The sequence below is a fragment of the Aspergillus aculeatus genome (genome assembly GCF_001890905.1).
Source record: "Aspergillus aculeatus ATCC 16872 unplaced genomic scaffold ASPACscaffold_4, whole genome shotgun sequence".
NCBI classification, from domain to species: Eukaryota; Fungi; Ascomycota; class Eurotiomycetes; order Eurotiales; family Aspergillaceae; genus Aspergillus; species Aspergillus aculeatus.
Window position 1 is genome coordinate 1384673 of NW_017962979.1, and position 25930 is coordinate 1410602.

The window sequence follows — 25930 nt, forward strand, 5'->3', positions numbered from 1 at the left end:
CGAACCAAGTGGGCGGTTCGGGCGGCGGGACAAACAAGTTCAGCAACCCAGACGGATGCACGCAAAGCCCGCCCCATCAAGAACTTGCTGGTCATTAACACATAACTTTTTGGTTTTTTAAATTCGACTACTGTGACTAATTTAGTACTCCGTGCTCTGCCTATACTACTTACTACCTTGAATGGTGAAAGGTACGATGGATATACGTACTCGTACTTTTCATTAGTCTCGCTCGACCGATGTTTAAACCCCTCCGCACTTGCTACTACGTAGTTACGGATAATTATCTAGTGACTTACAGCTGTAGTAAGAAACCGGGAATCCCCCTTTCCATCTAAGAGTAGAGCCGGGAGTAGGGCCGGGAGGGGCAGACAGAGAGAGAGAAAGAAATTTACTAATAGAGAAACAGGACATAAGAACAGATGAGAGGGAAACAAAAAAAAGACAAAAAAAAAAACAACTATGTCTCTCATTCTGAAGCAAGACAGACTGAAAGAGAGTGGAACCCAAGACATTGATTGAGCCTCGGAGAACAGAACAGAAAAAAAATCCCCCCCCTGCCCGGAGAGATGATAAAAAACCGAGCTTCGAAGTTCCTAAACATCACGGGGAGGGGGAACCCCGAATCAGTCCCAAGCTTATTGCAGGGATCCCTGGATCGTTGGAACAGATATAGACATTCCTCCTAGTATCCTTGGTTCGGGTCCGACGTCGCTTAAGACCAGGATCATGCCATGGTAGAGTTTACGCGGAGCAATTGCTAAGAGTGGGAGTGTTTTACTAGCAGCAGAGAGGGAGGGGTAAAAGGATGAATTGAAGAGGAGCTCAAAATGAACACATTCATCATATCTGTCGATATTCCCCACGGCTCTTCCCTGGTTTTGACTCTCGGTATGTTTACTTTTTTAATTTGGCAGTCCTTATATGTGGCTTGTCTTATCCTTATTGCGTTTCACTATTGCACTACGCATCGGTACTCGAGCACTAAGTAGCCGGTAGAAGAACATCGGGCTAAAAGCGCACGGGCGTCCCAGCCTGTCGGGTGCGTTCTGCAATGGGGTATGTACGTATGAGTACATGGATGGTATTGAATATCATAGTGGAGAAAAAGGCTCATTACACTATAGATTAGATTCGCTAATCAGAGAGAGGAGGGAGTTGAAACTTGAAAGGGGTTCTCTCATCCACCCTAGCTGGGATTTGACCCCAATGGCGCAAGAAAGATATATCCGATATCTGCAACACGATACGGAGGTTTAATTCATTATTGAGACAGTGGCAGTTGTTCAAAGCTGATACATTGTCTTATCACAACACCAGAAGTCTCCGCATCCATCGAAAGGGAAAAGTATGAGAAAAAAAAAGGAAGGGACAGCGGGTACTGTACTTCGGAGAAAGGTAACAAGCTGTAGAATGGTTCTTGTACGACACTGGGAGACAATCAAGGGTGCAGGGAGGTGAGTTTGTGGAAGATCTCCAGAAAAACCACCCGGGATCCAATGGCTGTTGGTGCCACACGACTGGAAAGTCCCATCCTTGGATCGCTCCCACATTATCCGACTGGGCTGAGTTTTGGAATGGTGTGCTGCTTGCTAACTACTACTGAACACTAAGCTACCTCTCACTAATAAGGTCTGTTGCGCGTATGCAGGCTGCATGATCCCCGTAAAACACCTCTGTGTAATTTTTTCAACGACGCGACCAAAGTTTAATAGATGAGAAACGTTTGACTATAGGCTTAGGCCCGGCAAAACCAGACTGGGAGAGCAGGAGAGTGAAGCGACTAGACATGTCCAGTCTTGCGACTTGCGTTTCCGTGTCCGACAATCCTCTTCACCACCCCTCTCATTCAACAACACAAGTCTTTTGAAAAAAGAAATAAAGAATTAAATTGTGTTGAACATGAGCATCCGAAGACACGGCCTTTCCCTCTTTTCCAGTACAATGGCCGAAATAGACAGGAGGCACGGAATTACCGCCGTATCCAGTCTGTCGGATCCTGGCTGTCGGATGCTAGCTGACCCACACAGTATGGTGGAATCGTAAGCATCGCATCCTTCGAGTGGCCTCCCTCGACCGCTCCGTGTTGATGCCTCCACTATTTCAAATCCAAAGGTCAAACTCCACTTGCGGTTATGCCGGGAAGCTCCCGCATCTGGACGCGAAAGCTAATCGTCGTTCACCCTTACCCTGAGCCGGTCCAATGGAGTTTGCTTGTTGTCAATTCTTTGTCCTTCTTGAAGCTTGCAGCGACACAAGAGTCTAGGTAGCAGGAATGGACGAAATAAGATACACAGGCTCTGCTCCGTAGCCTTTACAGGCACGACAATATACCAGATGGTAAACCGGGCGTTGGCCTATGCAGATTATGTTGTACATGCGTAGTTGTATGTACAGTACATACATGTGCACACACACCCTGAGTAGAGTATCACCGGGCGTGTCTCGGCCGGCTTCCATGCCTAAGTTAGTGCTGGTTTCCAAGATCGTACGACAGTCGCAGGCAATCCGAGTTAAGTTTCTGGTCCTTCTTTCAGGTTTCTCGGACCTTCCCAGCGGACACGGTGCGTTTCCACCGCGCGCGCCTACAGGATGCATCTGCGGGGCGGCGATCCAGTTTTTCGAACAGCCGAAAGAGACGGGGAGGAGGTAAACAGAGCACGTTAAGGTACAGTACAATACACAGGTATTCATGAAGTGCAATGCATACAATGAAATTCTGGTCATTTTACGCATAATGCAGCCTCCAGGTTGCTTGTCACAGTCCATATTCACTTCTTGGGGATGGCTGGTGGTCAAGTGAAATCTTGGACCATAGTCCAGAAGGAGGTACTTTTCCCAGCAGTCTGTGGAAACGTTGCCAATGGGGCGATGGCCGCGGTGCAACTTACTCTCACTGCCTTGTTACTGCCAAGAGAGAGCTTGTACAGAGTAGCATAGTTTGAGTCACTGCAAAATGGTGGTGGATCATTGAGGTAAATCTATTTCCGTTTCCGGATCCGAGCAGACGAACCCCCCAAGTACAAACTTCGGGCCTTTAGTACCTCGTTACCATAGTACTGCAATGGCCGGTCAAGCAATTTTTTTTTCTTTCGATACCGAGATCTAGTCTAGACCATAATTTTGCCGATCTGCAAATCAGATCCCATGATTCACTGTCTGTTTTGCAATCCATCGTCAGAGCATCTGGCGGAAGTGAACATAACACAGTTAGACTATAACAACTTATCAAAAAGCCCAGTGTGAGCAGTGAAAGAAAAATAAATTGAAAGTGCTGACTCCTCGCGTCCTAGAGATTTGTCACTGTTTGTATATGAGCTTAGTGAGCTTGTGATGTTCATGGGAGGGGGTTAGAACACTACGGCAGGAATCACTGAGACTCAGGCTCAGCTCAGCTGGAAGTCGTTACTCCCCGATTCGGAGAGTGCCCCCATCTCCGACCCAGGACTTAGACTATGGGGCCTTGCACCATCATCGACCAAGAACCGAGGGGCATAACCTGATGCTGAGGCTACAAAAGGCTTCTGTCTAGGGCTAATTGGTTAGCTCTATGTTCGTCGTGGTGGATACCTCTCTCTTTTAGTCGACTTCAACGGTGAGCAAAGAGGCGAGCAAAGGTCTCCAGGTGTCAGATCTAGACCTCCATAATTTGCCTGACATTTGATCAGCTTTGTCCTTTAGAGTCCTGCCTAATCCAGGTGCATTGACTTGTATAGGTATGGTGGGGTAAGGTAGGCAAGGTGACAACTGTCAACACCAGTCTTGTGAAGGCAACCTAGTCGGCGACCCCCATCGGACGGAGCTTAGGCGAAGTTAATCTGGAATCATCGATGACGGAGTCCATCTGCCATCCTGCTTGAGGATATTTGAGTGATGTCACATCTACTCCCTATAAGGCAATTCGTGTCAGTGTGACAGTCAATGTGCGGAGATGGGTATCTCTGTCATGAAGGCTGGCCACTTGAAGCGGCGATGTTATTCGGCGAAAATCAGAACGATGTAAGTGCTTTTTTGATAGGCAAGTAGGATGCACACTCCGAGGCCCTTCAGGCGGACGGAGGAAGGAAGTTGTCGGCAGGACAAGGAAGAGCGAAGCGATGGAAGAAGGAACTTGCACGCTGGTCATGGCAACAATCGCTTGAGTGAGAGAGATTTTCGGGATTTGAAAGGTTCCCATATCCCAAAAAAAAGCACTCGCTAGCTCGCAATGCTTTGTTTGCCAACTTTACTACTGGTCTCACTAATGCTTAGAACAGTATAGCAAGTGGCCGGCTGGAAAGCTACTGCACCATGAGAGCATAGCCATCGAGGAAAGGACAAGTCACCGCAACGGCTTCTAGATCCCTGCCTTGGGACTCTTCTTCGCCAATGAGCAGCCAAAATATTGTTGATAGCGCGTGGGTCCTAATATTGCATAGAGCTCGGCTCGTTGTTTCTGCCCGATAGTCTACTAAGGTAGACCATCCGACAGTCCGACTCCTCGCGACTGGGTCGAGCACAAGGGGAATGGGGCCGGTTCCAGATAAAAAAAATGGGACACTAGACTAAAGGGAAAATTTAGATGATCTTCCACCAGAACCCCATGTTCGCAACCACTATTCCAGCCTATGGCTGTCCTCGGCGTGGGGGATGGAGCCGCTCGAAGAGATCCTCTTTCCCTCCCCTGGGTAGAAACAACTCTGTTTATAGCTTCATCTCGCCTCATCTCCGACACTTCGCCGACTGGTGCTTTCATGAACAAGCGCATAGGATGGTACCTATACGTACATGTAAGTCCTGGGAGCCACAGTTATGTCAGCATCACTCAGCGCGGCATGTCTAATCAATTTCTCCATTGGGGCAACTTCAAACTTCATCTGGCAGTGGACAGCTTAAGATTAACAAATAGATCCAGTGGAATTGCATCCTCAGAGACCTTTCAAAGCGAAGGGCAAGATTGAACCTTCAACGCATTGTGAATGGATTGACTGTACCAGAAGCAGCTCAGCATGGAAGTCCCGCCCTAGACTTGACAAATCCTAGACTAGTGACTGTCGCTGGCCAGGTTTACGCACATCCGTCCTGATCGGGGAAGATTGTCGAGCCCCATGAGAACAATGGAAGAGCAAGGGCATTATGCCAAGAGTTTGTTCTCTTCACCACCGTGATGCACAAAGGAGGCTTCGCACGAATCAGGTGGGCCTCCACCATGCTCTTTGTACCACCTAATTTACTTCCTCCTCCGCATGAAAGGGCTATCATATGTGTATGTGTGTGTGTTTGCAGAGGTTGTCCTTCGAGGGAGGCAGTGTAGCAAAGACAGGGCATCTAGGCATCTAGGCTTCTAGGCTTCTACCGAGAGCAGGGTTGCCTAAACTTCCCGGGAAAAGATGCCTGCCATCGCCTGCCAGGTGGTCGGTTTCTACCACCAATATCACCCTATCCGTTAGCATGAGCTATCCCAGCCTGCCGGATCCCCAGAGATTCCAGGATTCTCAAGACTTGAGCAGTCCTTTTGCTTATCTTCCGGTGAGACACGTTGAATATACCATGTATGTGTGACGTACTGTATGCAATAACGTTACAGTTTGTATGTCACTGAAACCATACTACGTATGAATCAACAACAACCCCCCTCCTCCCCGCTACACACCTTCTATCAATTGTTCCGAAGACTTGCCTTGCATCTGGATATCTGCAATTATCTCGATACTGGAAGAATCCACCGTTGTATGGAATTTAACCTACAATGACTATCACCGAAAGGAGACCCTATGATAATCGACCACGTTAATGGACTTCTTCGCTCGCCTACAGAGCTGGTATTAGCAAGTCGACAGGCAAGTCTCTGTTGCACATGCGACGCCTGCTTTACTTGAAACATGAAAGATGGTCAATGCTTTCCTACTCCCTCGACAACCAACGGGCCAGAGTGTCCCCGATCCCAACCATCACTGAGTGCATGACCCTATTCAACCAACCGTACACTATCTTGAGCTCTTTCTAGGTACAGTACAATAGATCTATCCTCGATGTCAGCAGAGATTCAGAACCAACAATGACCCTCCGCAAAACACATGGGAAATACTCCTAGAGGCTTCGAATCTCCATCCGAGTAGGAAAGCGACAAGAAAAACCACCCACTGCTTTTCACCAGGCCTACTGCCTTGTCAAGTTGCTGATCGGAGCTGCAACCGAGCTTTTCGTCTGGTAGTTCTTCATGTATGTGTCTCAAAGTGGCAATCGATTACATCGCTGTTCTTCATACCATCGCCACCCCTCCACGTCCCGCCCACAGGGGGGTGACTGGGTGTTGTGGTTCGATACATAGTAGCTGCAGCTATTGAAAGCGCTCTCCATGCCACTTGGACTCACTCTTCAATGAAGGAATCACCCCGTTGTTTGATGTCGAATTGATTTCAATCTATCAATTGCCCATGTGCTCAGTAGTCTGCTCGGTTATAATGCGATCGGTCCTGGTTGCGCTGCTGATTTTGCAGCCATGAGATACATTTAGTATTCCACTCTGGGAAAGTGGACAATGTAATTTGTTAAGAATGTTACTTATTCAATGTCCTGTACAGAGCTTGTATGTCTGTCCCTCCTTGGGACAGGAGCTCTTCATGTCCTTGTCTTACTTTCATCATTTGTGCCAAGATTTTAGTGGTCTTATAATCATATCATACCGTGATATATCTCTTAGCCTGGTTATTTAAGGGGTTTTGGATTGTCCGGCGGCCAGTAAGTAGTTATTCAGGGGTAGTTGGTGCTTGAGGAAAACTCTTCTGCTGAGCCTACTCCGACACTCTCAGAGAGACATCGTCTTTATAATACACACTAGGCACGAATTACCTGGGTACTCCAGCTCCATAGCAGATACTTCCCCAATGCTTCTATCACCATAGCACCACAACCTACAGTCACAATCTTTGGTCTGCTACATTTCGAAGAAGACAAAAAGGGACGATTTCATTACTAAACCTAGACTAGTCCATCATCCATCCCAGTACAACAATCCGCACTCCACCAACCAAAACAAAGCTCCAATCATCACTTTTCGTATCCCCGAACACAAACTCGCATCACAATCAAGTAGACAACACCCGCTGCACGGAGGAGATACTCTCCTCCATCGGCTGTATCTTATCAGTCCTGTCAACAGGAACATCAACGCGTCAGCATAACATTCCCCCTTCCCTATGTCAGAAAAAAAATAAAAGCGTATCTGACGTACCGTGTTGCGATGCGGATATCCGTCTGGATCCTGCCCACCCCCTCGTTATGGATCATGGTGTGAGCGCATCCGATGGTCTGCGACACCTGGTCCCATGTTCCCTCTATAGAAGGAATTCATCGTCAGGAAATTCTTCGCTTCTTAACAAGAGGTTTTATCGAGAGGGAGGCTGGACTCACCCACGGTAGTGCCGGTGGCATGCATCTGGGACTTGAGGCCGGTGTTCTGGATCAGACGCTGGATCTCGGCAACTTGCTTGGAGAAGGAGACGTCTTTGGAGCCGATCTATTCGGTCGTTCGGGGTGAGGATTCTGCTTTGATGGATGATTCATGGGTTTCGAAGGAGAGAGTTGAGGGGGGTCTTAGGTGTTGGTAGAAGTAGTACGTACGGGGATAAGCGAGAAGTCTGCGGTGCAGTACTCCGGGGTGGTCATGGGCGGGGTCTGGAAAACCATTTTGACTTGGGTCGGTTGTTTGGTTCGTACTAGCTGACTTGTTTCTTGCTTAGAAGCTAGGAGGGTCGAGGTTATGATGAGTCTCCTACGAGTGTGGGGGGAAAGGGTCTCTTGCGCTCTGATATATCCTACATGGGTTGACTGGGGATCACATGCTATGAATTCAATATGAGGAGACACCCTTCAGTGGCATGGCCTGTTCGTCTTAGTAGTACGTCTCGTCGACGGTTCTACCCCGCCTTTGCAGGGGCTCGCTACCAGGGACATAGATATCTTGGAACAGCACGTCCAACCTTGGCTCTGGGGCAGGCATATGATCTGCCTCTTCCGCCTCGCGGTCGACCTTGCTGCGAACCTCCTTCTCCGTCGCCTTTGCGTCCTCCTCTGAGATTACCCCCCATTTCGTCAATTGATCCTTGAGTACGGAGATGGGATCATTATGCCGCTCAGCCTGTATCTCATCTCGGGACCGATATGTCGTGCCTGGGTCAGACACAGAATGTCCGGCATACCGGTAGGTCTGGTACTCGTACAGCAACGGTCCGTTGCCCGCTTGGACGAATGCCTTGCCGTAACGCATCGCAGCCAGAACCGCGAGGACATCCATCCCGTTGATGCGCATGCCGGGAATATACTGGCCGCGCTTGTAAAAATCGGTCATTGCCGATGATCGCTGCACGGATGTGCCCATTCCATATTTATTGTCTGGGGTTGGCTTTTAGCTTTACGTCGACAATGGAAACTTGAAATCTTGCCATAAGGGGTAGGGATGCAAAGAAGAGTGCGAAACTTACTCTCACAGCAGAAGATAATAGGCAATTCCCACAGCTTGGCCAGGTTATAGGCCTCATGGACTTGACCCTGGTTTGCCGCACCGTCGCCAAAGATGCTGACGGTTACACTATCTCGATTGTTGTACTGCTGGGCAAATGCAATTCCCGCTCCAACCGGAACATGCGATCCCACAATACCATTCCCGCCGAAGAAATTCTCTCGGAACATATGGATGGAGCCACCTTTCCCGTGGGAGATGCCATCTTGGCGTCCAAGCAATTCCCCGAGAATAGACTTGACGGTGGCGCCGCGCATCAAGGTGGTGCCGTGGGAGCGGTAGGCGGTGATGAGCTTGTCGTCCCTGGAGATTCCATGTTCAACTCCCACTGCCACGGCTTCCTGGCCTATAGATAGATGACAGAACCCACGGACTTTCCCTTCCTTGTATAATTTGTCGGCTGCCAGCTCCATGCGCCTGCGGGGGAATTGTTAGTATGTACTCTAGGTTGGTGGTGTCATTTTTTGGGACCCAATACGAAGAGCCAAACTGACCTGATCATGAACATGTCATGGTATAGTTGTTTGAGTTGTCGTTTCGTTGTCTCCAGGGTGTATGGAGGTGCCTCGAGATTGTATGTTTCGTAGCTTTCTTCTGCGATCGGGACCTTGAATGGTTTGTCATCGTCCTACTTAAGAATTCGATGGTCAGGAGTGTTCTATGAACACGACGTCCACTCTTTATCTTACGCACAGTCGGTATTTCAGCGATATCGGCGACGTGTGCCATACATCGACGGTCAGAGTAGCATAGCCGCGTCCACGGAAGCGGCGCCTTGAATTTCAGGGATCTTGACAGCATAGTCGCTCAAAGAGAAGAGGTTCTAGATCGCTCGAAAGCAGTCGGTACCCGGTAATCACAATGCTGGGCTTAACGTATGGCTGGGGTCTGTTGACTTTTGTGGTTGTTCACCTTCATTTAAGGTCTTCGTAGTTTGCGGTGGACGATCATGCTCGGGAGGAACGTATCTGTGACGCAATACATGATTAAAGCTTGCAGATGATACTGTAGCTTTGCACTCTGTCAGTGGCCGAGCCTATTGAGGAAAAGAAATGTAGATGTGTTCCAAGCAGCCAATGGCTTCTGACCCACTGGATGTATGCAAGAGTTCCGCGGGCGGGTTTTTACACTTTACCGGGGTCGTTTACATACATTCAAAACTTTAGGAACAGAGGGTATATCGCTTCTGACAGCCGGATCTTAGCTTCTCTTGAACCGCGACTCATATTTGAAGACTTGAGCCTCTTCCAGATTGAACACAGCCTACCAGTACATTGGATGAGTAGAAGATGGGATACAGCAGAAGCGATGACGAAGGATGAGTGCCCTCAATGCCTGCGGGTGCACGGACCACGTTCAAAGAACGGGTACGACGCGCGACGCGATTTGCCTCAACGGGGAAATCAATTCAGCAGCCCGGGCCCGGTCAGAGTCATTTGACCAGCATCAAGCGCCCAGTCCACAGAATCAAGACTGCTATAACCTTTTCCTATGGCTCACTGTGACTATTCAACTCGATCCTACCGTTTCAATCTGCGATGAACCAAGGGGAGAATACTGTTTCCACCGCCCAGACGAGTCACAGCCCATCCTTCCAAACGCCGGACAGGCCTTCTTCGGGCGCACGCTGTTCGATCAGTATAGCGAATGCAGCCAAGGGCCAGTCCTGCTGCGACCCGCCGGCGTCTTCTTCGTTCTCCGCAAGGTCGTCCAAAGGAAATCATGTCCCTAGCACGTTAGATCAAACCACCCTCACGCAGATCGACTTTGTGACGCCCACACCCCCGCCAGCCCGCTCAGATGAAAGCCTCCACTACCTCAATGAGAAGCAACCGCAGCGGGGCCGGCAAGCCCACCATGAAGTGATCGATCTCGATGACGATTCCGATAACGATGTCGAGTATCGGCCTAGTCGCCAGCCTCGCCGAGCCCGCGGGGTCAGGTTCGAACAAGGGCCGAGCAGTACATCGACCGGACACTCGAACTCCACCCGGCCGCGCGAAATAGACTCGAAGTCGAAGCGCAGGAAGAGTGGCGGGGGCGTCAAGGGCAACAAATTAGACAAGGACGCAAAGAAGGGCAACAAAACTCTGACACAGATGGACTATGTGCGGCGCTATCTGAAGATAGAACCGGACGATGAGGTAAAGCTGGAATATACTTATACCACGCCAAAGAAGAACGACAGGAAGCAAGCAAATCGGCACGCTGCTGGTAATCTGGCCCCGCAGTCGGATCATTTCTCCGACCAAGAGGCCTCAAGCGGAGGCAAGAAACGAAAATTGAGCATCGCTGCTGATACGAAGGTCAAATTGGAAAATGAGAAGGAAAATTACCCTCCAGACCCTGGCTCCGTGACCCCTCGGGCGAAGCGGGAGCGTGAGATACCGTCGTCTCAGTCGCCTGAAAGCTCGGGTATCGCATTCATCACTTCCTCGCAGTTCCGTACCGCGACTCATTCGCCGTATAAGCGCGAGGCTGCCGACACTGCAGGCCAGTGTATAAAGCAAGAATCGCCACTTTTGCAACGCATCAAAGAAGCGTCTCATAGCCCACCCAGTGAAATTCCAGAATCTAATGAATCCCAACCTGCGGCTTTGGTTCCAGACTCGCCATCACCGCGCAATTCCGCCAGTGACCAAGGAAGCATCGCTCTATTATCTGAGCAAGTGAAGTCAGAGGAATCCGTTAAGCATCATAGAATCAGTGAACATGTCCCTAATACTCAGAGAACCGTGGTATATGAGACAGACGCAGAATCAGATTACGGTGACCTAGAAGATGATTTGCCTAATCCCATCGAATCACCTCGACGAAGGAAGGTACCGCATTACGATCCCGGTGCAGCCAATCTCGAGCATGAAGGTGCCACAGAAGAGAGCTCACAGGCTCTTCCTTCAATGGCTCCTCCGGAGATGGAAGAAGAGTCGGAACAGCTGCATCTAGATGATAATCCCACTTCAGATGCATCATCGATCTACTATCACAGAATTCAGCCAGCCACTCAGTTCCCCCTTGGACCAGTGCCAAATCTGAACACCCAGAGACTGGCCGAGCTTTTCCCGGATGAATGCAACGATGAAAGCATCGCTACCATGTCATTTACAGAGTCATCTTCTAAAACTCCCAAACGCATGACTGTTGCATCTGAGACTCAATCATTTGATTCTGAGACGCGTCTAGACTCAGATCAGACATTGACTGAACTTGTTCCGGAATCTTCCCCAATTGTACGACAGGATAGCGGAAGCACCACTTTCCGGACGCCCGCCCACCGTCTCGCTTCGCGGGATATAGTGCAGGTCGAGTCGTCACAGCCAGCAGACAGGCATCGTAATCGTTCCCAGAACCCAGATGACTCAGGTCCTCGCGGCGTGATCAAGAGAAGTGACCTACTCACCTCAAGCGTGATGGAAAGTATTCCACTGCCGGTATTCTTGATGGATAGCCAGGACACAGTTGGAGAACCCTACAGCTCTCCCAAGGAAACGTAATTTCCGGGGACTGAGTTTGGAGACACCCAAGTATATGATACATAATGATACGAATACATGAATGACGAGCAATTTAATACATCTTTCCTACATACCACACTGCACTTGTGCCTCTTATTGCAGCTGTAGACTACTAATAAACTGGATTGCTGCGGAGATCCAGCGATCTTCCCTTCCCGCTTTAGGTCCAACTTGGCTCTGGACTAGAATAATATAATCTTAAAAAAGAATAGTTAAATATTAGAATAATAATACTAGCCAGCAGTTTAATATAATAAAATATAATCCAATTGAGAATAATAATATGATTATAACCAGCAAGCAGCAGTTAAATATCTGCTATACTTTTTTTAAAACAGTATATAACAGTTCCAATAGGAATGTTAGGAGGAAAGTAGGTCAGTTAGGTATAGAATAGTAGCAGTCCGTTGATTTCAAGACTAATCCTTGCTATTTTGAAGGTCTAGCAAGGTCCTAGTGGTTAAGTACTAAGAAACCAGAAGACATTGATTTCACGACCCTTACGCAGAGGATGCGTAGGTAGACCGCCGCTAATCCGCCATAATTCCGCAGGTTATCCATGACAAAATATTATATAAAAGATTCTATTTCTTTCAATAAAATTTCAGATAAATCAGACACAGCTCGCGGTAAGCAAAGAAAAAGATATTGTTTGTAATAAAACTACAGGTGCCACAAAGCGAGCCTCTTTCGTTTCGTAATCAATGGTTGAAATACCATACATAATTGTGCGAGCTACACTCTATCCCCTTCATCCAGACGTCAGTCTTCACTTACAAGCTGGGTAACCGTTCTATAAATTGCCGTAGGCGATTCCCAAGACTCCCTCCATACGGGAACAGATTTCAGACTGCACACTTAGCAAAGGCGCCTTATTCGTGTGCTTGCTTTCGACCACAAGATAGATAATTCATCTGTTTTGAGGCCGTACTACAAACGTAGACAATGTCATTTTCCAGTAACTATGACCCTTGCGATAGTGTGAACCGTCCGATTCCAGCGGCTTGGATTGACATGGTCCTCTCGAGTCCCATTATTGGTGTGGGCCGCTACATCCATAATTGCCGCACTTGCCGCAAGACCCGGTCAAGGAGATGGAAGGACAAGCAGAACTCTTCTCATCTTTGCCCTTTGCAACACCCAAGTTTACGACGTCAGGCTTTACATAAAGGGATCTGGCCATCACAAGTTGGCATTCCGCAAGCCCGGGTTTTGTCTTTGGGCATGCTTGGTATCTACTTGGACCGAATTTCTCAGAATTCTCGTTTGCATTCCGAATAATTTTCCTCAGCTAACCAAACGACTATTGATTCAAGACCGCCCATGAACGGCCATAAAAGATCACAAGGGCTTTTAGATGACCTCGAAACAGCACTCTCTAGGTCAGTGGAAGATGGAACATGGCCTGGTGTGGTGGTTGCCGCGACCAATCAAAGTGGCAGCTTCCGCTACGCCAAAGCCTTCGGACGAGAGGTTTGTACATCGGCTGCAAAGCCGCTGACCACAAAATCTATTATGGCCTTCGCATCTATGAGCAAACTTATAACTACTGTTGCTGCCTTACAGCTGGTAGAGAAGAAGCTAGTTGAGCTTAATACGGATGTGTCGCCTCTGATACCAGGACTGGCTCGTCAGGAGATCTTATATGGCTGGGATGCTACGACAGGCCGACCCCTCCTTCACCCACGTCATACCGCAATCACCCTCCGATCTCTGCTCACCCACAGCAGTGGGACGGCTTATGATATGAGCAACTCCGAGCTTGCGCGTTTCGCGGCTTATCACGGACGGGTCCCCAACTCCGGCGCAACGGTTGACGAACGGTTCGGCTATCCGCTGCTGTTCGAGCCGGACACAGCATGGGAGTATGGCACCGGGATTGACTGGGTCGGACAGGTCGTTGAACGCATTACAGGGCAGAGCCTGGAACTGTACATTAAGAGACACATCTGGCAGCCTCTGGGTATTGAACGGATGAGCTTCTGGCCGACCAGCATAACTGGCAAAACCAGACAGGCTAGAATGTCGGTGCGGGACGTGGTTTCCGGGGCGTTCACAGAGTTGGAGGAGCCCTTTCTGACCGAGGGCGTCAGTGAATGCTTTGGTGGACAAGGTATATACGGATGCCTGGAGGAGTTTTTACAGGTTCTACACTCGATCTTGGCAGATGATGGGAAGCTCCTCACCGGCGAATCGATTGCAGAAATATTTCGGCCACAGCTCGCGCCACTCAGTCGAGACTCTCTTCAGAGACGTGTCCGCGAGTCCGAGCCCGAATCCTCATTCATTGGCATCTTTGACAACAGGCGCCTGTATGACTGGGGACTTGGTGGCATGCTAGCGCTGGAAAATGAGCCCTTGGGACGGCGGAAAAACACGCTGTTCTGGAGTGGAAAACCTAATTTGTTCTGGGTAAGTAAAACAGATTACATTTCTTCTCTCTTTGTTTCTTCTTCCGTCTGCTTCCGATCTTAATAAGTCCCGCAGTTTATTGATAAGGAGTCCGATCTTTGCGGAGTCCTGGGCGCCCAGTTCCTCCCACCGGGCGATCAGAAGGTGGCAAGGATGATTGAGATGTTTGAAGCTCATCTTCATCGAGCCAGATGCAACAGTCAAGCTACATGAGAAGACTGTTCATGTAAAAGAGATAAAATAGAAGGCGAAAGCCAGCAGGTATCTATCCTGGTAGTCTACACAATTCGATCCTTCATCAAGTTTCACCCTGTTCTGCTCAATCGACAAATACCTGGAAAATCACAAGAATGATGGAACTAGATGCCTAAGAGCCTATTGATAAATCCCGAAGAATGAGGTCTCTGTCCGCTGCATCTTGCATCGAAATCCGGATTCCGTGACCGACCAAAGCCCTGTAGCTGAGATCATGATGCTGTTTATAGGGTTTGTAACGCATCTCGTCATAGCGTCACCGTGCATCATCTCCAAAGAATATTACATCGGGGCGAGGCAGGAGATCTTAACAGATACCTAGTACTCGGCCCTTATCAGCCAACAATAGCTGTTGTGGATACTTGGTCAAGGATTCACAAGGTTGAAAGTTGTTGCACTTGTTTCGCTCAACTTCGCTGGCCAGACCTCCATCTGGGCCTAGCAGCCTTCCGCAATAGCCGCTCCGCAACAGCCGGCAACTGGCCCCGGCGGGATCAACCATCTCAGGGTTCGCGGTTGGTCTATTGACCTCGTTCTCCACGTACTCACTGAAAATTAGTCATTCAGGGCGTGGTTTTCTCAAGCTCCAAGATTCAAACTCATTGTTTGAAGACATCATAAAAATGTCTGACCAGCAAGCTCTGCCTGTATCACCAATTGGCTGTTACAAAGCGGCTGTTGCGGCTGGATCGGAGGGGACATTCACCGGATGACCTACGAACCCAAGAACCTGGAATTGAGAAGATGCCATGACGTTATACGAGTTGACGTTTAGAGTAGCATCATATACATATATATATGGCAGAATCTGATTGTTCAAAGCTCTATAGTTAAAGCAGCTACTTCGAATATCCGACTTGCCAAGACGACCAAGCAATAGCCAACTAAACGCAAGCCCTAAAATGGCACCCAGTACGAATACATCAAATCTTAGAGCAACGGGATAATGAGGACTGACAGCAGCAGCAGGCACAATCAGCTCTCCCCACTTGGAGTTCCCTTTCGCACGTCCCGAGGGAGAAAACGGCGATCAGCCTTCCAAATCGTTCCAAGAACTGCTGAGATCGTGCCCCGTGTCCCGGGTTAAATTGTTCGATGGCTCCCGTCCGTACCTGGCTGTCAGGCACAAAGATGTCTGTGATGTCTTGACCGACCCACGCCTGTCGAAGGTGAATCCGCCATGTCTCCTCTTCGATTGCGAGTCACCTACTAACCATCATCACCGATAAGGAGCGCCAGAGACATGGATTTCCTGAAATCTCGCAAGGCGCAAAGAAGGCGGCTAAGAACCGTCCTACTTTTGTAGACATGGATCCACCTGCCCACGGTCACCAGAGGTTCGTCTCCGTTGATTCGCCGAGATGCATGAGATTGCAGACATTAAAATGATCAGGTTTATGGTCTCGAAATTCTTCAGGCCTGAGTTTGTACAAAGCCGTGAAGGGTTTATCAAGGACACCGTTCAGAGATATCTGGCAAAGCTCATTGAAGCCAAAGGAGATCAGGAAAGCGTGGACCTGGTTGAGAACTTCGCTCTTCCTATCCCTTCTCATGTGCGTATGGGGCTATTCTACCTTGGCCATTTTTTCCCACGAAGGTCCACTAAACCATGAGACGTGATAGATTATCTATCATATTATTGGTGTCCCAGACAAGGACTTTGAGTATCTCACCAACTGCAATGCTACTCGGACCAATGGTAGCAACACTGCGGGTGCGGCGCAATCCGCTAACGAGTAGGTCCCTGCTCTGAGCATGCTGGGAGCTAAAGGCAATCCTCTGACATGACAATGTTGTTTAGTGGGATCTTCTAGAATACTCTGATCGTCTACTGGATCAAAAGATTGCCAACCCCGGCGATGACTTGATCAGTTCTCTGGCCAAGGAGCAGCTGGAGCGAGGCAACTTGGAGAGACAGGACGTTGTTCAGCTGTCTTTCTTGATCTTAGTTGCTGGTAATCTGACTATGATCAACATGATATCTCTTGTGAGTCCTCATTCGTTTCGTCCGGAGTGACAAATCCACTTTGTCTAACTTGGAATGCATAGGGTGTCATCACCTTACTTGATAACCCTAATCAACGCTCGTGTCTGATCAACGATCCTTCGCTAGCAAAAGCGTTTGTTGAAGAGCTGTGCCGCTACCATACCGCATCTTCCTTCGCCACTCGCCGTGTAGCAACGGTAGATATTGAGCTTGGTGGCAATGTAAGAAGCTGTTTTGCATTCCCTCGTATGCATGTCATTTAACCTTTCACAGATCGTCAGAGCGGGTGAAGGCATCATAGCTTCTAATCAAGCTGCTAATCGTGATCCAACCGTGTTCCCTGACCCCGACACCTTTAATATGTTCCGTGAACGTGGCACTGAGCAAGCTCTTGGCTTTGGTTGGGGCGACCACCGTTGCATTGCAGAGGGACTTGCTCGAACTGAGCTTGAGACGGTTTTCTGTGAGTCCACTCATATCTCTTGATCTGATGTATTATCCTTTTAGTAAGCAGTATTGACAAGCTGTTCTGCCTTACAGCTACGCTCTTCCAGACCCTTCCGAACCTCAAATTAGCGGTTCCTAAATCGGAAATCAAGTGGACACCTGCTCGCAAGGACGTGGGCGTTATCGAGCTTCCTGTAACCTGGTAGGCAGCTCGTTACTTGTTAGGAACAATTGGAGAAAACACTTCGCCATTTGGGGGACTGATCAAGAATCCGGTCCGATATTCTGCTTGTTTTTTATTACGGTTGCGCAAATCTTGTGGCTATCCTGACTGCTTCCCCCCCCCCCCAGCCCATTATAGTACGTTTTATCAGCAGAGGAATTTCTGAAGCAAATCTAGCTTGTTGATCGTTTTCACACCATCTGTTCCATTTATCCAATCTCCAAAAACCATTCTTTCCCCAGCCAAAGCGAGTATTTGGTGAACTAGTAGATGAAAGGAAAGGATACTTCTCGTAGAGCTGTAAATTAATCCTAGCTGGGCAGCTTATTATAAGCGACTATGCGTGTATTCTGCTACCGACGCGCCCTTACCTCTGATAAGTTTCATACACAACGTGGTGCTGAGATAAAGGTTTAGGAGAAGCGTGTTGCAGAAAGCGATACCTGCATCTAATGTTTTATGACAATGAAATGATTAAAGAGTTTACTGATGAGTCCCCAATACTCGCACCGATAAACCTGGTCCAGAAGACAGTATCCGGGCGCGGGCCATAGTTCTGGATGTCCTCCCACCCTCGCCTGGCTTACTTAGTATCTCTCTTTGCACAACTAGTGCAGGGAAATGATTAAAGTAGCCTACTGAACGGTAACAACCAGGCCCTGGTTTTCCCATCGGCGAAGCATACGCCATGGAAGAAGTCGGGAAAGGTCGATTTGGGCAAGCCGCATACCGGCGGGTGGGTCGTAATGACCAACTGTCGCATTTGACATACCTGACTCTATGTAAGTTGTACTTCCTACTATCTTCGTCACGTCTCATGGAGACATCTAGATATGACCTTACCTAAATGATATTGACCGGCCCCGGGCTTCCATAGAGTTGAATTAGTGGCAACCCGTGTGCTATCTTGTGGGGGGTCCTGAAACCCGCAATACCCGCATTGACTGGGATTTCGGATCATGATAACCTTGTGAGGGGAATTTGAGGGTATCACAACTGTACATGGTGGCGGTCTGCTCTAAGAATCACAATTATGTCAGTGGGTTGACACAATATTTGGGTTAGCTCTAGCTTTTAGTGCTACGAATGCAGACCGTAGCTGTTATAACCTCATGACTAACCAGCCTTCAAGTTGTAAACCGGGTGCTTGGGCTGATTTGGTATTCCACATCTTGTTGCTCCACTCATGAAGTGCTACCGAAGGAATCAATCGAATGGACTCTGAACAGGAGACCTGCTCGCCCGCCCTGAGCCACACTCCCGCAATACCCGAGCTGCGAGTATGCATATAGTACGTCATAAAGTCAGGTGCCCGGCGACATAGAGTTATTTCAAACTGCACCTACAGCGTACATAAGGCACCTTACAACATTCAGTCTACGAATAGCATATACAAAAAGCATCAAATTATAAGCCTAACTGACCGAAAGCTTACCAGGCTTCCTTGTACAACCGGATATGTAAGCTCTCACGCGTGCAGCCAGAGGGTCTGCTCACTTCCTCCTTAAGGTCTAGATTTGGTGTTTCTGTAGCTTACAGAAGGTCTACATTCCACCATAGACGTGTTGTATCTCTTTTCCGTCTGGTCGAAATCCCCGCAATCACCTTATCAAGAGTAAGCAATTCTAGCATTGACAATTAGAAAGCTAGGTAGTCAGATAAAGATAAGAAAAGACATAGGTCGACATGTCGACTCCTTGAGCATTTTCCAAAAGCCAGCAACTCAGAGCTTAGACAAGCGGTCTGATCTCAGGATGCTCTCCGTCTCTTGCCTTATTCGTCGAACAATCTCAGCAGCCGGTAGTATCTCTCTCACTAGCCCTACACCAGTCCCAAAGAAAGTATCAATCTTCCCATGTGGACCGTATTTCTCCTTCTCGTGGGATAAAGCCTCCTGATATTGATCGTAACTGGCCGACTCCGTGACCTTGCCCGCTTGGAAGTCGGTATACGTACGGTTCACAACACCACGTGCCTGATACTTGCTCGGCCATTTGACCGTTCCACGGGCGGAGTCAAAAACGCGAGAACGAATGGTGTTGAGGCCACCGTCGGTGGTAAGAACCACAGCCTCCTGATACTCTTTCGGAACGTCTGCCTCGAAGGACGCAAGGAAGCGTGTACCCATCACAATCGCCTCTGCACCGAGAGTAAACGCTGCTGCGGCACCGCGTCCGTCCACCAGGCCCCCTGCGGCCACGATTTTGGGGACGATGGTCGGCGAACTCGAGTCCGGTCCGCTGTTAATGGTGGTGGTGGTGGTGGTGGCGTGCAGCTGATCAATCAATTCGGGCACGAGGACGAGGACACTCGCCGAGTTGGCCAGACCATGGCCGCCGCCATCGCTTCCCTGCGCGACAAGGACATCTGGCCGCAGTTGAGTGGCGGCATCCATTGCGTCTTGAACACTCCCTACTTGGACCCAGATTGACACCTTGCCATCCGTCTCTGCGCGAATCTTCTCCACCCATGGCACTTGGTCTGCGGCGCTTGTAGATGGGGCAAACAGCCAGACCGCACAAGGGCGATATTTTACTATCAGCGGTAGCGCGACGTCCAGGTCAGCGCCCCAGTTGATGACCCCCACCCCAACTGGAAGGGTCGAGTCGTCGTGAAGAAGTACGCGATTCTGATCCGGGGAAAGGTTGCGAGCTTTGCGTGCTGCAACGAGTCTCTGAGCCTCGACGAGCTTGGATTCCAGATTAGAGACGTCATCACCACCCGCGATGAAGCCGAGTCCACCAGCTCCCGATACAGCAACTGCCAGTGCCGGCCCGGAGACATCTCGCATCGGAGCAGAGACAATAAGGGGGGACTGGGTCCAAGGATAAAGCTGATGAATTGATCGCGGTCCTGCCATTGTGTCCGGTGGATAGGGCCTTTCCACAGTTATCTGTCAACGAAGAAGCGCTAATATAGACCCTGGGAAGGAAGAATGTGGCAGTAAATCTGTTTCAGCGTCGTTGATGAATCATGTTCACCAGCGGCATATTTGTATATTTTCGATCTGCCGGTGGCAATTGGGTATCCAGTCTGCATTTGTTCCTTGTTTTCCAATATCCTAGCTAGTTTCCTCAAAATCCGAGATGTTACTACTCCCGCTTTATCGGTCGTGACGACATTGGGGGAAAAACCATCAGTCCAACTTATAGCGCAGACGCTGAGGCCTCTGTTCTCGGAAATGATCCCTCGGGTTCTCTTGCTGAAAAGCCCTCCGCTCGCACCGCTGGTGATTGAACCAAGGAAAGATGTCGCCAGATATCTCCGCGGAAGATAGCCGCAATAGCCGCAGCAAGTCTCCGCCGTTCCGCTGGAATCAGTGTGGCGATCTCTCAACTTTCGTTCCATGGAGAGAATCAAGCTTCTCTGAAGATATAGGTACATATATTGTGCCTGTTTTGCCTGAATCTATTCACCATGCTTGATGGTTCTCGATGTCAAATTATATCTCTTCTCAATACGTCTAATCAACACATAAGGACATTATTATGGTTAAAGCAAGTTCGTCTATCAAGGAATATTAGAGACATGAGAACTGCATGATACTGATATTCAATAGTTGCAACCGTAAGGGGTGATTCGAATGTACACGGTACTGTGACCTTCGAGCAATACGATGAGGTCGCACCGACCACCATCACATGGAACCTCCGAGGAAACGATCCGAACAGTGACCGAGGTTTCCACATCCATGAATTCGGTGACAACACTAATGGGTGCACCTCTGCAGGGCCTCATTGTAGGTTTCCCTCCCCTCCATTGCGTTACCATTTCGCATCCAATCTACTGCAGCCCACCTCTGAGTGCTGATAAAAAGGCTACAGTCAACCCATTTGGAAAGACACATGGTGGTCCCAGCGACCTCGACCGTCATGTAGGGGATCTGGGAAACTTCCGGACCGATTCAGAGGGGGCCTCAGTAGGAGTCATGCAAGACAAGCTAATCAAGCTGATGGGCCCTGAAAGCGTTATAGGAGTAAGTTGACAACCGCGAGGCTTCTGTTGGGAGGGGGGAAAGAAACAGTTATGCCTAATTCTCCCGTCTTAGCGTACGATCGTCATTCACGCTGGGTGTGATGACCTTGGTCGTGGTAATAATGTGGAATCGAAGAAGACTGGAAATGCGGGTGGACGACCTGCATGTGGTAAGTCATGCCCTCCCCTTCCTTGCACATCTCCTGCTATCGATGCGATGGGCTCTGATTATATGCAGGAGTGATTGGGTTTGCGACAGGGAAGTCTGTTTCCTCTCCTCTTCATCATCATGTCAAGCCCTCTCTGCGTGGGCCTAGTGTGCTCTAAGATCTGGTATCGCTGCATGGTGAGCCGTCAAGTTGAATCTTGGAGTAAAATGATCCGTGCAATTCTTGTCGGGCGTTGCCAATGGGGTTGTTGTAGTACCATGTACATGATGAACTTAAGTTACAAGTGTCCTTCAGCTCGCCATCTTCTTGCTCTGCTCAACATATGTCGACTAGAATTATATGCTGAAATACTCTGCTTTCGGTACTTTGACTCGTGGGACTTGTAATCCAAAGTTTAAGAAATGAAACCTTAGACGGGATCCTTGATTGAGGCTTTCAATCGTTGCGGAAAACATGATGATGAGTCCTATGATAGGGTTGGACGCAATGCCAACTAAGGAAACACGAGGCAATGGCATGGTCGCAGAATCCAAACAGCACCGAGAGATTCCTCTATTCGAAGCACTCTATTCTCGTGCTTTAAGGATTTTAGAACATTAAGAAATAAGTCTAGGTGCCCTGATTATAAAGGTGTAATGACCTAAACTTTGTGTACGGAAGCCCACATGTTGTCATGGTCCTCTAGCCTATTCCCTCAAGTAGGTTAGCTAGAACATGGTATCTATACTTCTGGCTGAGTGCCTATGCCTATGTTTACAGGAATACTCTGACTCAACCCCCATAGAGTGTGAAGTATTGAATTGGGATCGTTAGTTAGATTAATGATGTGTTCTTCAGGAGGACAATGTAAGTTCTGGTTACCAGTCACAGTCGATGCGGTGATCATTTTGCTCAAATGAATGGACAAAAGAAGCAAGTACGCTTCTGAAGGTAGCAAGGCAAATAGTACAAGTATGGAAGAGAGCCTGCACTATGTAACTGATTCTTGATTTAGTCGTGTATTGGATGAAGTCATAGGTCTGGCTCTAGCGGATATTGCGGGATCACGTATCGGCACCATTCGAGCTTTAAATGCGGTGCATATTTCTTTATCAGTATCCTAGGAGCTTATTACACTGCTGTGCAGTAAGATTATCAACTTGCAGCTTTCCGTTGAATTTACTACAAAGACTGAACTGGCTACCTCCCCCCATTTAAGATGCCCTTGGTTCGAATTGATGTGGTGAAGGGGACGAGGACCCCGGACCAGCTCCAGAGGTTGGCCAACGCGATCCAGGAGGTCATGCTCAAGCACTTTGCAGCTCCCGAACGTGACCGCTATCAGGTACTGTCAAGCTTCAACGTTTCCGAACCTTTTACTGGCCATCACTTGACGCTATTTCTAAGATAATCACGCAACACGAAGAGTATGAGCTCATCTGCGAAGATACAAACCTGGGATATAAGAGGGGCCGTGGCATTGTGATCATTCAGATAATTCAGCAGGGACGAAACAGAGAACAGAAGCAAGCTGCATTCAAGGCCCTCTATGAGAAACTTGCAGAATGCGGTGTGTCTGGAGAGGATTTGATCATCAGTGCGGTGGAGAACACGCCCGAAGATTGGAGCTTTGGCATGGGAGAAGCTCAATTCCTGACAGGGAAGCTCTGATGATGACGAGAGCTGGTTTTTATATTCTAACCGACCGTGTCATCTATCTAAACAATTATTTAGAAAGATAGTAAGACACAGGACGAAGCGTCGTTAGCAGGAGCGTATTATATTAGGGACCGGACTCAGACCGTAGGTATAATAAGATTATATTTCAAATCCTGTCCGCAAATCAGCATCTCTTCTTGGCGAGAAACCCAAGATGAAAGGATATGAGTATGAAATAAGCTGTGAAGACACAGTACAAGGAAACTGGGAAGTAGAGGTCCGTCCAAGCCGGGTTACATCTTTTCTATAGTGCTCTGAGTACTACGTGTTGGTAAAAAAGTAAAACGCCGGAAACCCAGGCAGAGGACTGCGCATCTGTATGGTTGTCGAAGGGCTCTTTTCCAACCAGTGCATATTCGTCCCGCCCGTCTTGCCAATCACCACGAGAAATTAATAATGCCAGGTGCACTACAGGATCTTTTGATCTGGCCTTAGGTGGTGGACAGTTGGTGGGTAGATAGTGGGAGACGGTGGTAAATCGTGGAAAGAGGATGAGTGGACGATGGGTGAATGGTGGGCAGACGAAGGGCAGACTGAGCGAAGCAGGGGCAAACCGTGGATCGAACGCGCAGGATATGTCAGATAAGCACCTGGTTCGGTCAGCCATTTTAGACCTGAAAGTCGCCATGTTTCATCAACAAAATCCAACCAGCCAGGCGCTATAACAAATCTATATAACGAACTTCGACTTGCTATTAAGGCTAGAGACTGCATCTGAACCATCGAATATTTGGACAACAGTATCTCAGCTGTGTTATTCTTACAAAAGCAGCAGCACCTGTATAAGACAAGCGGACGGGACTCGCAGCAAAACATTCCAGTAATCTAACTAACTAATATAAATAGACCCTGAAACTACGTGGGGGCGATCGGGCCGTTGTAACCCCGGGAACCAAACCGCCCGCCCGCCCATTGACCCGCCGCTCCGTCATTTGAGTTCCCAACTTTCAACTCCAACTTGCTCGCTATCTCCAACTGGCAGAGATGGATGTAGCGTACGACCACATCCAGGAGGAGATCTTCTCCTCCAACGATGCCTCGAAGAAGGAAACGGACCAGAACGAGCCCGCCAAGACGGAGCGCTCCAACGTCGATCTCAACGCCGAGCTTCAAGAAACATTCCGCGCCTTTTCCGCCAGCCCCTGGGGTGCACGCATCGGTGGACTCTGGGATAACGTCCGCAAGCAGGGCGAGAACTATTATGAGGGGGCCCGTCAGGAGTATGCTGCTGCCAGCGAGGAGGCCGCCAAGGGCCTTTCTGACCTGAGGAGCAATCTCGTCGGGCGCACGCGGGGTCTCTCCTTGAGCACGGCGTTCAGCTCAGGGGCCAGCACCACCGGCAAAGACGAGACGTCTACGCCGACCGGTACCTCCTCCAAGGTCGAGGCAGATGCATCGTCGACTGTTGGGGAGAAAAGCCTCAATGCCGGCGGCGCTGCCGATGCTTCTTCAGCTTCGGCTTCCAAGCCGGGTGAGGGGTTCCTTTCCCGCTTCAAGGCCGAGGCAGCCCGTCGACTGAAAGAAATCGAGAAGGCAGAGGAGGCTGCCGATGAGGCGATCTTGCGCTTTGGGATGAACATCGGCCAGAAACTGCGCGAGGCGGTCAGCATCGTGCCTCCGAGCAGTGAGGGTTCCGGAGATAAGCTCCTGTTCGAGAGCAAGGACGCGGAGGGCAAGCGGGTCATCCACGCCACGCGCTTCGAGGCTCAGCTGCACGTCATTCACTCGACCCTCGAGAGCTTCACCAACGATCCGGTCAGCGAGCTCTGGCCGGCGTTCAAGCAGGAGTTCATGATCGCGGAGAAGACCGAGGCGGTCGCGGCCGATCTCGAGAAGTATCCTGAGCTGCGCTCGGCGATGGAGAAGTTGGTTCCCGAGAAGGTGGAATACGCTACCTTCTGGTGCAGATACTACTTCCTTCGTCTGGTTATCGAGACTGAGGAACAGAAGCGCAAGGAACTTCTGCAGGGTATGTCTATATCCTTTCTTGCCATGGTTACAATATGTTGGCTTGCGGCTATTTTTGTAGATTACTCTTGCTGACAATGAGCTATAGGTGCAACCGTCGATGACGAGGAAGTGAAGTGGGACGATGACTCCGACGAGGAGACCGACTCCCCGTCCACCCCTCAGGTCAAATCGAACACTACTGCCACCATCCCCACCACTACTACTCAGACCGCCACCCCTGTCCCTGCTGCTGCTGCTGCTGCCACCACCGTTACCGCCCCCGCCGCCACCACCACCACCACCATCGTGAAGACCGCCAACCCAACCGAGCCCCGTCGCTCCAACGACCAGCAATCCCAACCCGACAGCGAATCCAGCTACGATCTCGTCAGCGGAGCCACCAGCCGCACCCCCGCAAGCCCCAAGGAGAAGCCCAAGGACGATGAAAGCGACGACGACTGGGAGTAATTGTCTCTTTTCGCGTAAATCCACCCAGTAGCATTCCGCGTTTTTAAGTCTCTCCTCCCTACCTTAACCGCATACACCTGACCGCTGGCTGGTCTGAAGGATTCGAAATCCCCTTCCTACTATTACCTAGTCCTTTTTTGCAAGGAGTTTATGGCTGCCTGTTCTCAATTCCAAACTCTTTGATTGTGATGGCGTTAAGAATCCCCGTTTTGATATCATATCTCATTTCCCCTCAATTCTGATCACGTATTTGTCACCACCCCCCCCCCTTCAACCCGTCAGCAAACCGTGCGTATCCAACTAGCTCCAGTGTTTATCTGCTGCCTTCCT

At 49.3% G+C, this 25930-nt stretch overlaps 9 protein-coding genes across 9 annotated transcripts; 6 read left to right on the forward strand and 3 right to left on the reverse strand.

The window, feature by feature from the left end:
• Positions 1 to 6942: 6942 nt before the first annotated feature.
• ASPACDRAFT_76686 (thiamine-binding protein) lies at positions 6943 to 7726 on the reverse strand. Its single transcript, XM_020204757.1, has 4 exons — positions 7603 to 7726; positions 7393 to 7498; positions 7214 to 7316; positions 6943 to 7131 (listed from the first exon to the last, which is right to left on the reverse strand). Exons 1-4 carry the CDS (start codon positions 7666 to 7668, stop codon positions 7068 to 7070), a joined length of 339 nt encoding a protein of 112 aa, XP_020058642.1. The 5' UTR covers positions 7669 to 7726; the 3' UTR covers positions 6943 to 7067.
• Positions 7490 to 9542, reverse strand: ASPACDRAFT_115054 (putative pyruvate dehydrogenase E1 component alpha subunit). Its single transcript, XM_020195867.1, has 4 exons — positions 9194 to 9542; positions 8995 to 9128; positions 8463 to 8917; positions 7490 to 8373 (listed from the first exon to the last, which is right to left on the reverse strand). Exons 1-4 carry the CDS (start codon positions 9299 to 9301, stop codon positions 7874 to 7876), a joined length of 1197 nt encoding a protein of 398 aa, XP_020058643.1. The 5' UTR covers positions 9302 to 9542; the 3' UTR covers positions 7490 to 7873.
• Positions 9543 to 9960: 418 nt separating this feature from the next.
• On the forward strand, positions 9961 to 12014 carry ASPACDRAFT_76706 (uncharacterized protein). The gene has a single exon (XM_020204759.1). It carries the CDS (start codon positions 10039 to 10041, stop codon positions 11992 to 11994), a length of 1956 nt encoding a protein of 651 aa, XP_020058644.1. The 5' UTR covers positions 9961 to 10038; the 3' UTR covers positions 11995 to 12014.
• Positions 12015 to 13204: 1190 nt separating this feature from the next.
• On the forward strand, positions 13205 to 14722 carry ASPACDRAFT_76707 (serine hydrolase domain-containing protein). Its single transcript, XM_020204760.1, has 2 exons — positions 13205 to 14427; positions 14503 to 14722. The coding sequence occupies exons 1-2, from the start codon at positions 13339 to 13341 to the stop codon at positions 14638 to 14640; spliced, it is 1227 nt and encodes a 408-aa protein (XP_020058645.1). The 5' UTR covers positions 13205 to 13338; the 3' UTR covers positions 14641 to 14722.
• Positions 14723 to 15990: 1268 nt separating this feature from the next.
• Positions 15991 to 17322, forward strand: ASPACDRAFT_58639 (uncharacterized protein; the record flags this gene model as incomplete). The annotated part of the gene is made up of 6 exons (XM_020203374.1): positions 15991 to 16019; positions 16100 to 16235; positions 16484 to 16669; positions 16732 to 16890; positions 16943 to 17132; positions 17177 to 17322. 6 exons carry the CDS (start codon positions 15991 to 15993, stop codon positions 17320 to 17322), a joined length of 846 nt encoding a protein of 281 aa, XP_020058646.1.
• A 1635-nt stretch (positions 17323 to 18957) lies between these two features.
• ASPACDRAFT_76709 (nitronate monooxygenase) lies at positions 18958 to 20266 on the reverse strand. The gene has a single exon (XM_020204761.1). The coding sequence runs from the start codon at positions 20197 to 20199 to the stop codon at positions 19063 to 19065; it is 1137 nt and encodes a 378-aa protein (XP_020058647.1). The 5' UTR covers positions 20200 to 20266; the 3' UTR covers positions 18958 to 19062.
• A 561-nt stretch (positions 20267 to 20827) lies between these two features.
• On the forward strand, positions 20828 to 21641 carry ASPACDRAFT_76710 (uncharacterized protein; the record flags this gene model as incomplete). The annotated part of the gene is made up of 5 exons (XM_020204762.1): positions 20828 to 20840; positions 20899 to 21078; positions 21164 to 21315; positions 21388 to 21484; positions 21553 to 21641. The coding sequence occupies 5 exons, from the start codon at positions 20828 to 20830 to the stop codon at positions 21639 to 21641; spliced, it is 531 nt and encodes a 176-aa protein (XP_020058648.1).
• Positions 21642 to 22566: 925 nt separating this feature from the next.
• On the forward strand, positions 22567 to 23376 carry ASPACDRAFT_115068 (tautomerase family protein). Its single transcript, XM_020195868.1, has 2 exons — positions 22567 to 22808; positions 22871 to 23376. Exons 1-2 carry the CDS (start codon positions 22683 to 22685, stop codon positions 23132 to 23134), a joined length of 390 nt encoding a protein of 129 aa, XP_020058649.1. The 5' UTR covers positions 22567 to 22682; the 3' UTR covers positions 23135 to 23376.
• A 785-nt stretch (positions 23377 to 24161) lies between these two features.
• Positions 24162 to 25866, forward strand: ASPACDRAFT_76712 (BSD domain-containing protein). Its single transcript, XM_020204763.1, has 2 exons — positions 24162 to 25151; positions 25239 to 25866. The coding sequence occupies exons 1-2, from the start codon at positions 24167 to 24169 to the stop codon at positions 25598 to 25600; spliced, it is 1347 nt and encodes a 448-aa protein (XP_020058650.1). The 5' UTR covers positions 24162 to 24166; the 3' UTR covers positions 25601 to 25866.
• Positions 25867 to 25930: the final 64 nt, after the last annotated feature.

Coding starts and splice junctions, on each gene's coding strand:
- ASPACDRAFT_76686 (XM_020204757.1), bottom strand. CDS start 7,668: ATGGTTTTCCAGACCCCGCCCATGACCACCCCGGAGTACTGCACCGCA. Junction 7,499..7,602: donor CAGACTTCTCGCTTATCCCC/GTACGTACTACT, acceptor ACGACCGAATAG/ATCGGCTCCAAAGACGTCTC. Junction 7,317..7,392: donor TGCCACCGGCACTACCGTGG/GTGAGTCCAGCC, acceptor TTCCTTCTATAG/AGGGAACATGGGACCAGGTG.
- ASPACDRAFT_115054 (XM_020195867.1), bottom strand. CDS start 9,301: ATGCTGTCAAGATCCCTGAAATTCAAGGCGCCGCTTCCGTGGACGCGG. Junction 8,918..8,994: donor CATGACATGTTCATGATCAG/GTCAGTTTGGCT, acceptor ATTCCCCCGCAG/GCGCATGGAGCTGGCAGCCG. Junction 8,374..8,462: donor TATTATCTTCTGCTGTGAGA/GTAAGTTTCGCA, acceptor AGCCAACCCCAG/ACAATAAATATGGAATGGGC.
- ASPACDRAFT_76706 (XM_020204759.1), top strand. CDS start 10,039: ATGAACCAAGGGGAGAATACTGTTTCCACCGCCCAGACGAGTCACAGC.
- ASPACDRAFT_76707 (XM_020204760.1), top strand. CDS start 13,339: ATGAACGGCCATAAAAGATCACAAGGGCTTTTAGATGACCTCGAAACA. Junction 14,428..14,502: donor GAAAACCTAATTTGTTCTGG/GTAAGTAAAACA, acceptor TAAGTCCCGCAG/TTTATTGATAAGGAGTCCGA.
- ASPACDRAFT_76709 (XM_020204761.1), bottom strand. CDS start 20,199: ATGGCAGGACCGCGATCAATTCATCAGCTTTATCCTTGGACCCAGTCC.
- ASPACDRAFT_115068 (XM_020195868.1), top strand. CDS start 22,683: ATGCCCTTGGTTCGAATTGATGTGGTGAAGGGGACGAGGACCCCGGAC. Junction 22,809..22,870: donor CCGAACGTGACCGCTATCAG/GTACTGTCAAGC, acceptor GCTATTTCTAAG/ATAATCACGCAACACGAAGA.
- ASPACDRAFT_76712 (XM_020204763.1), top strand. CDS start 24,167: ATGGATGTAGCGTACGACCACATCCAGGAGGAGATCTTCTCCTCCAAC. Junction 25,152..25,238: donor GCGCAAGGAACTTCTGCAGG/GTATGTCTATAT, acceptor AATGAGCTATAG/GTGCAACCGTCGATGACGAG.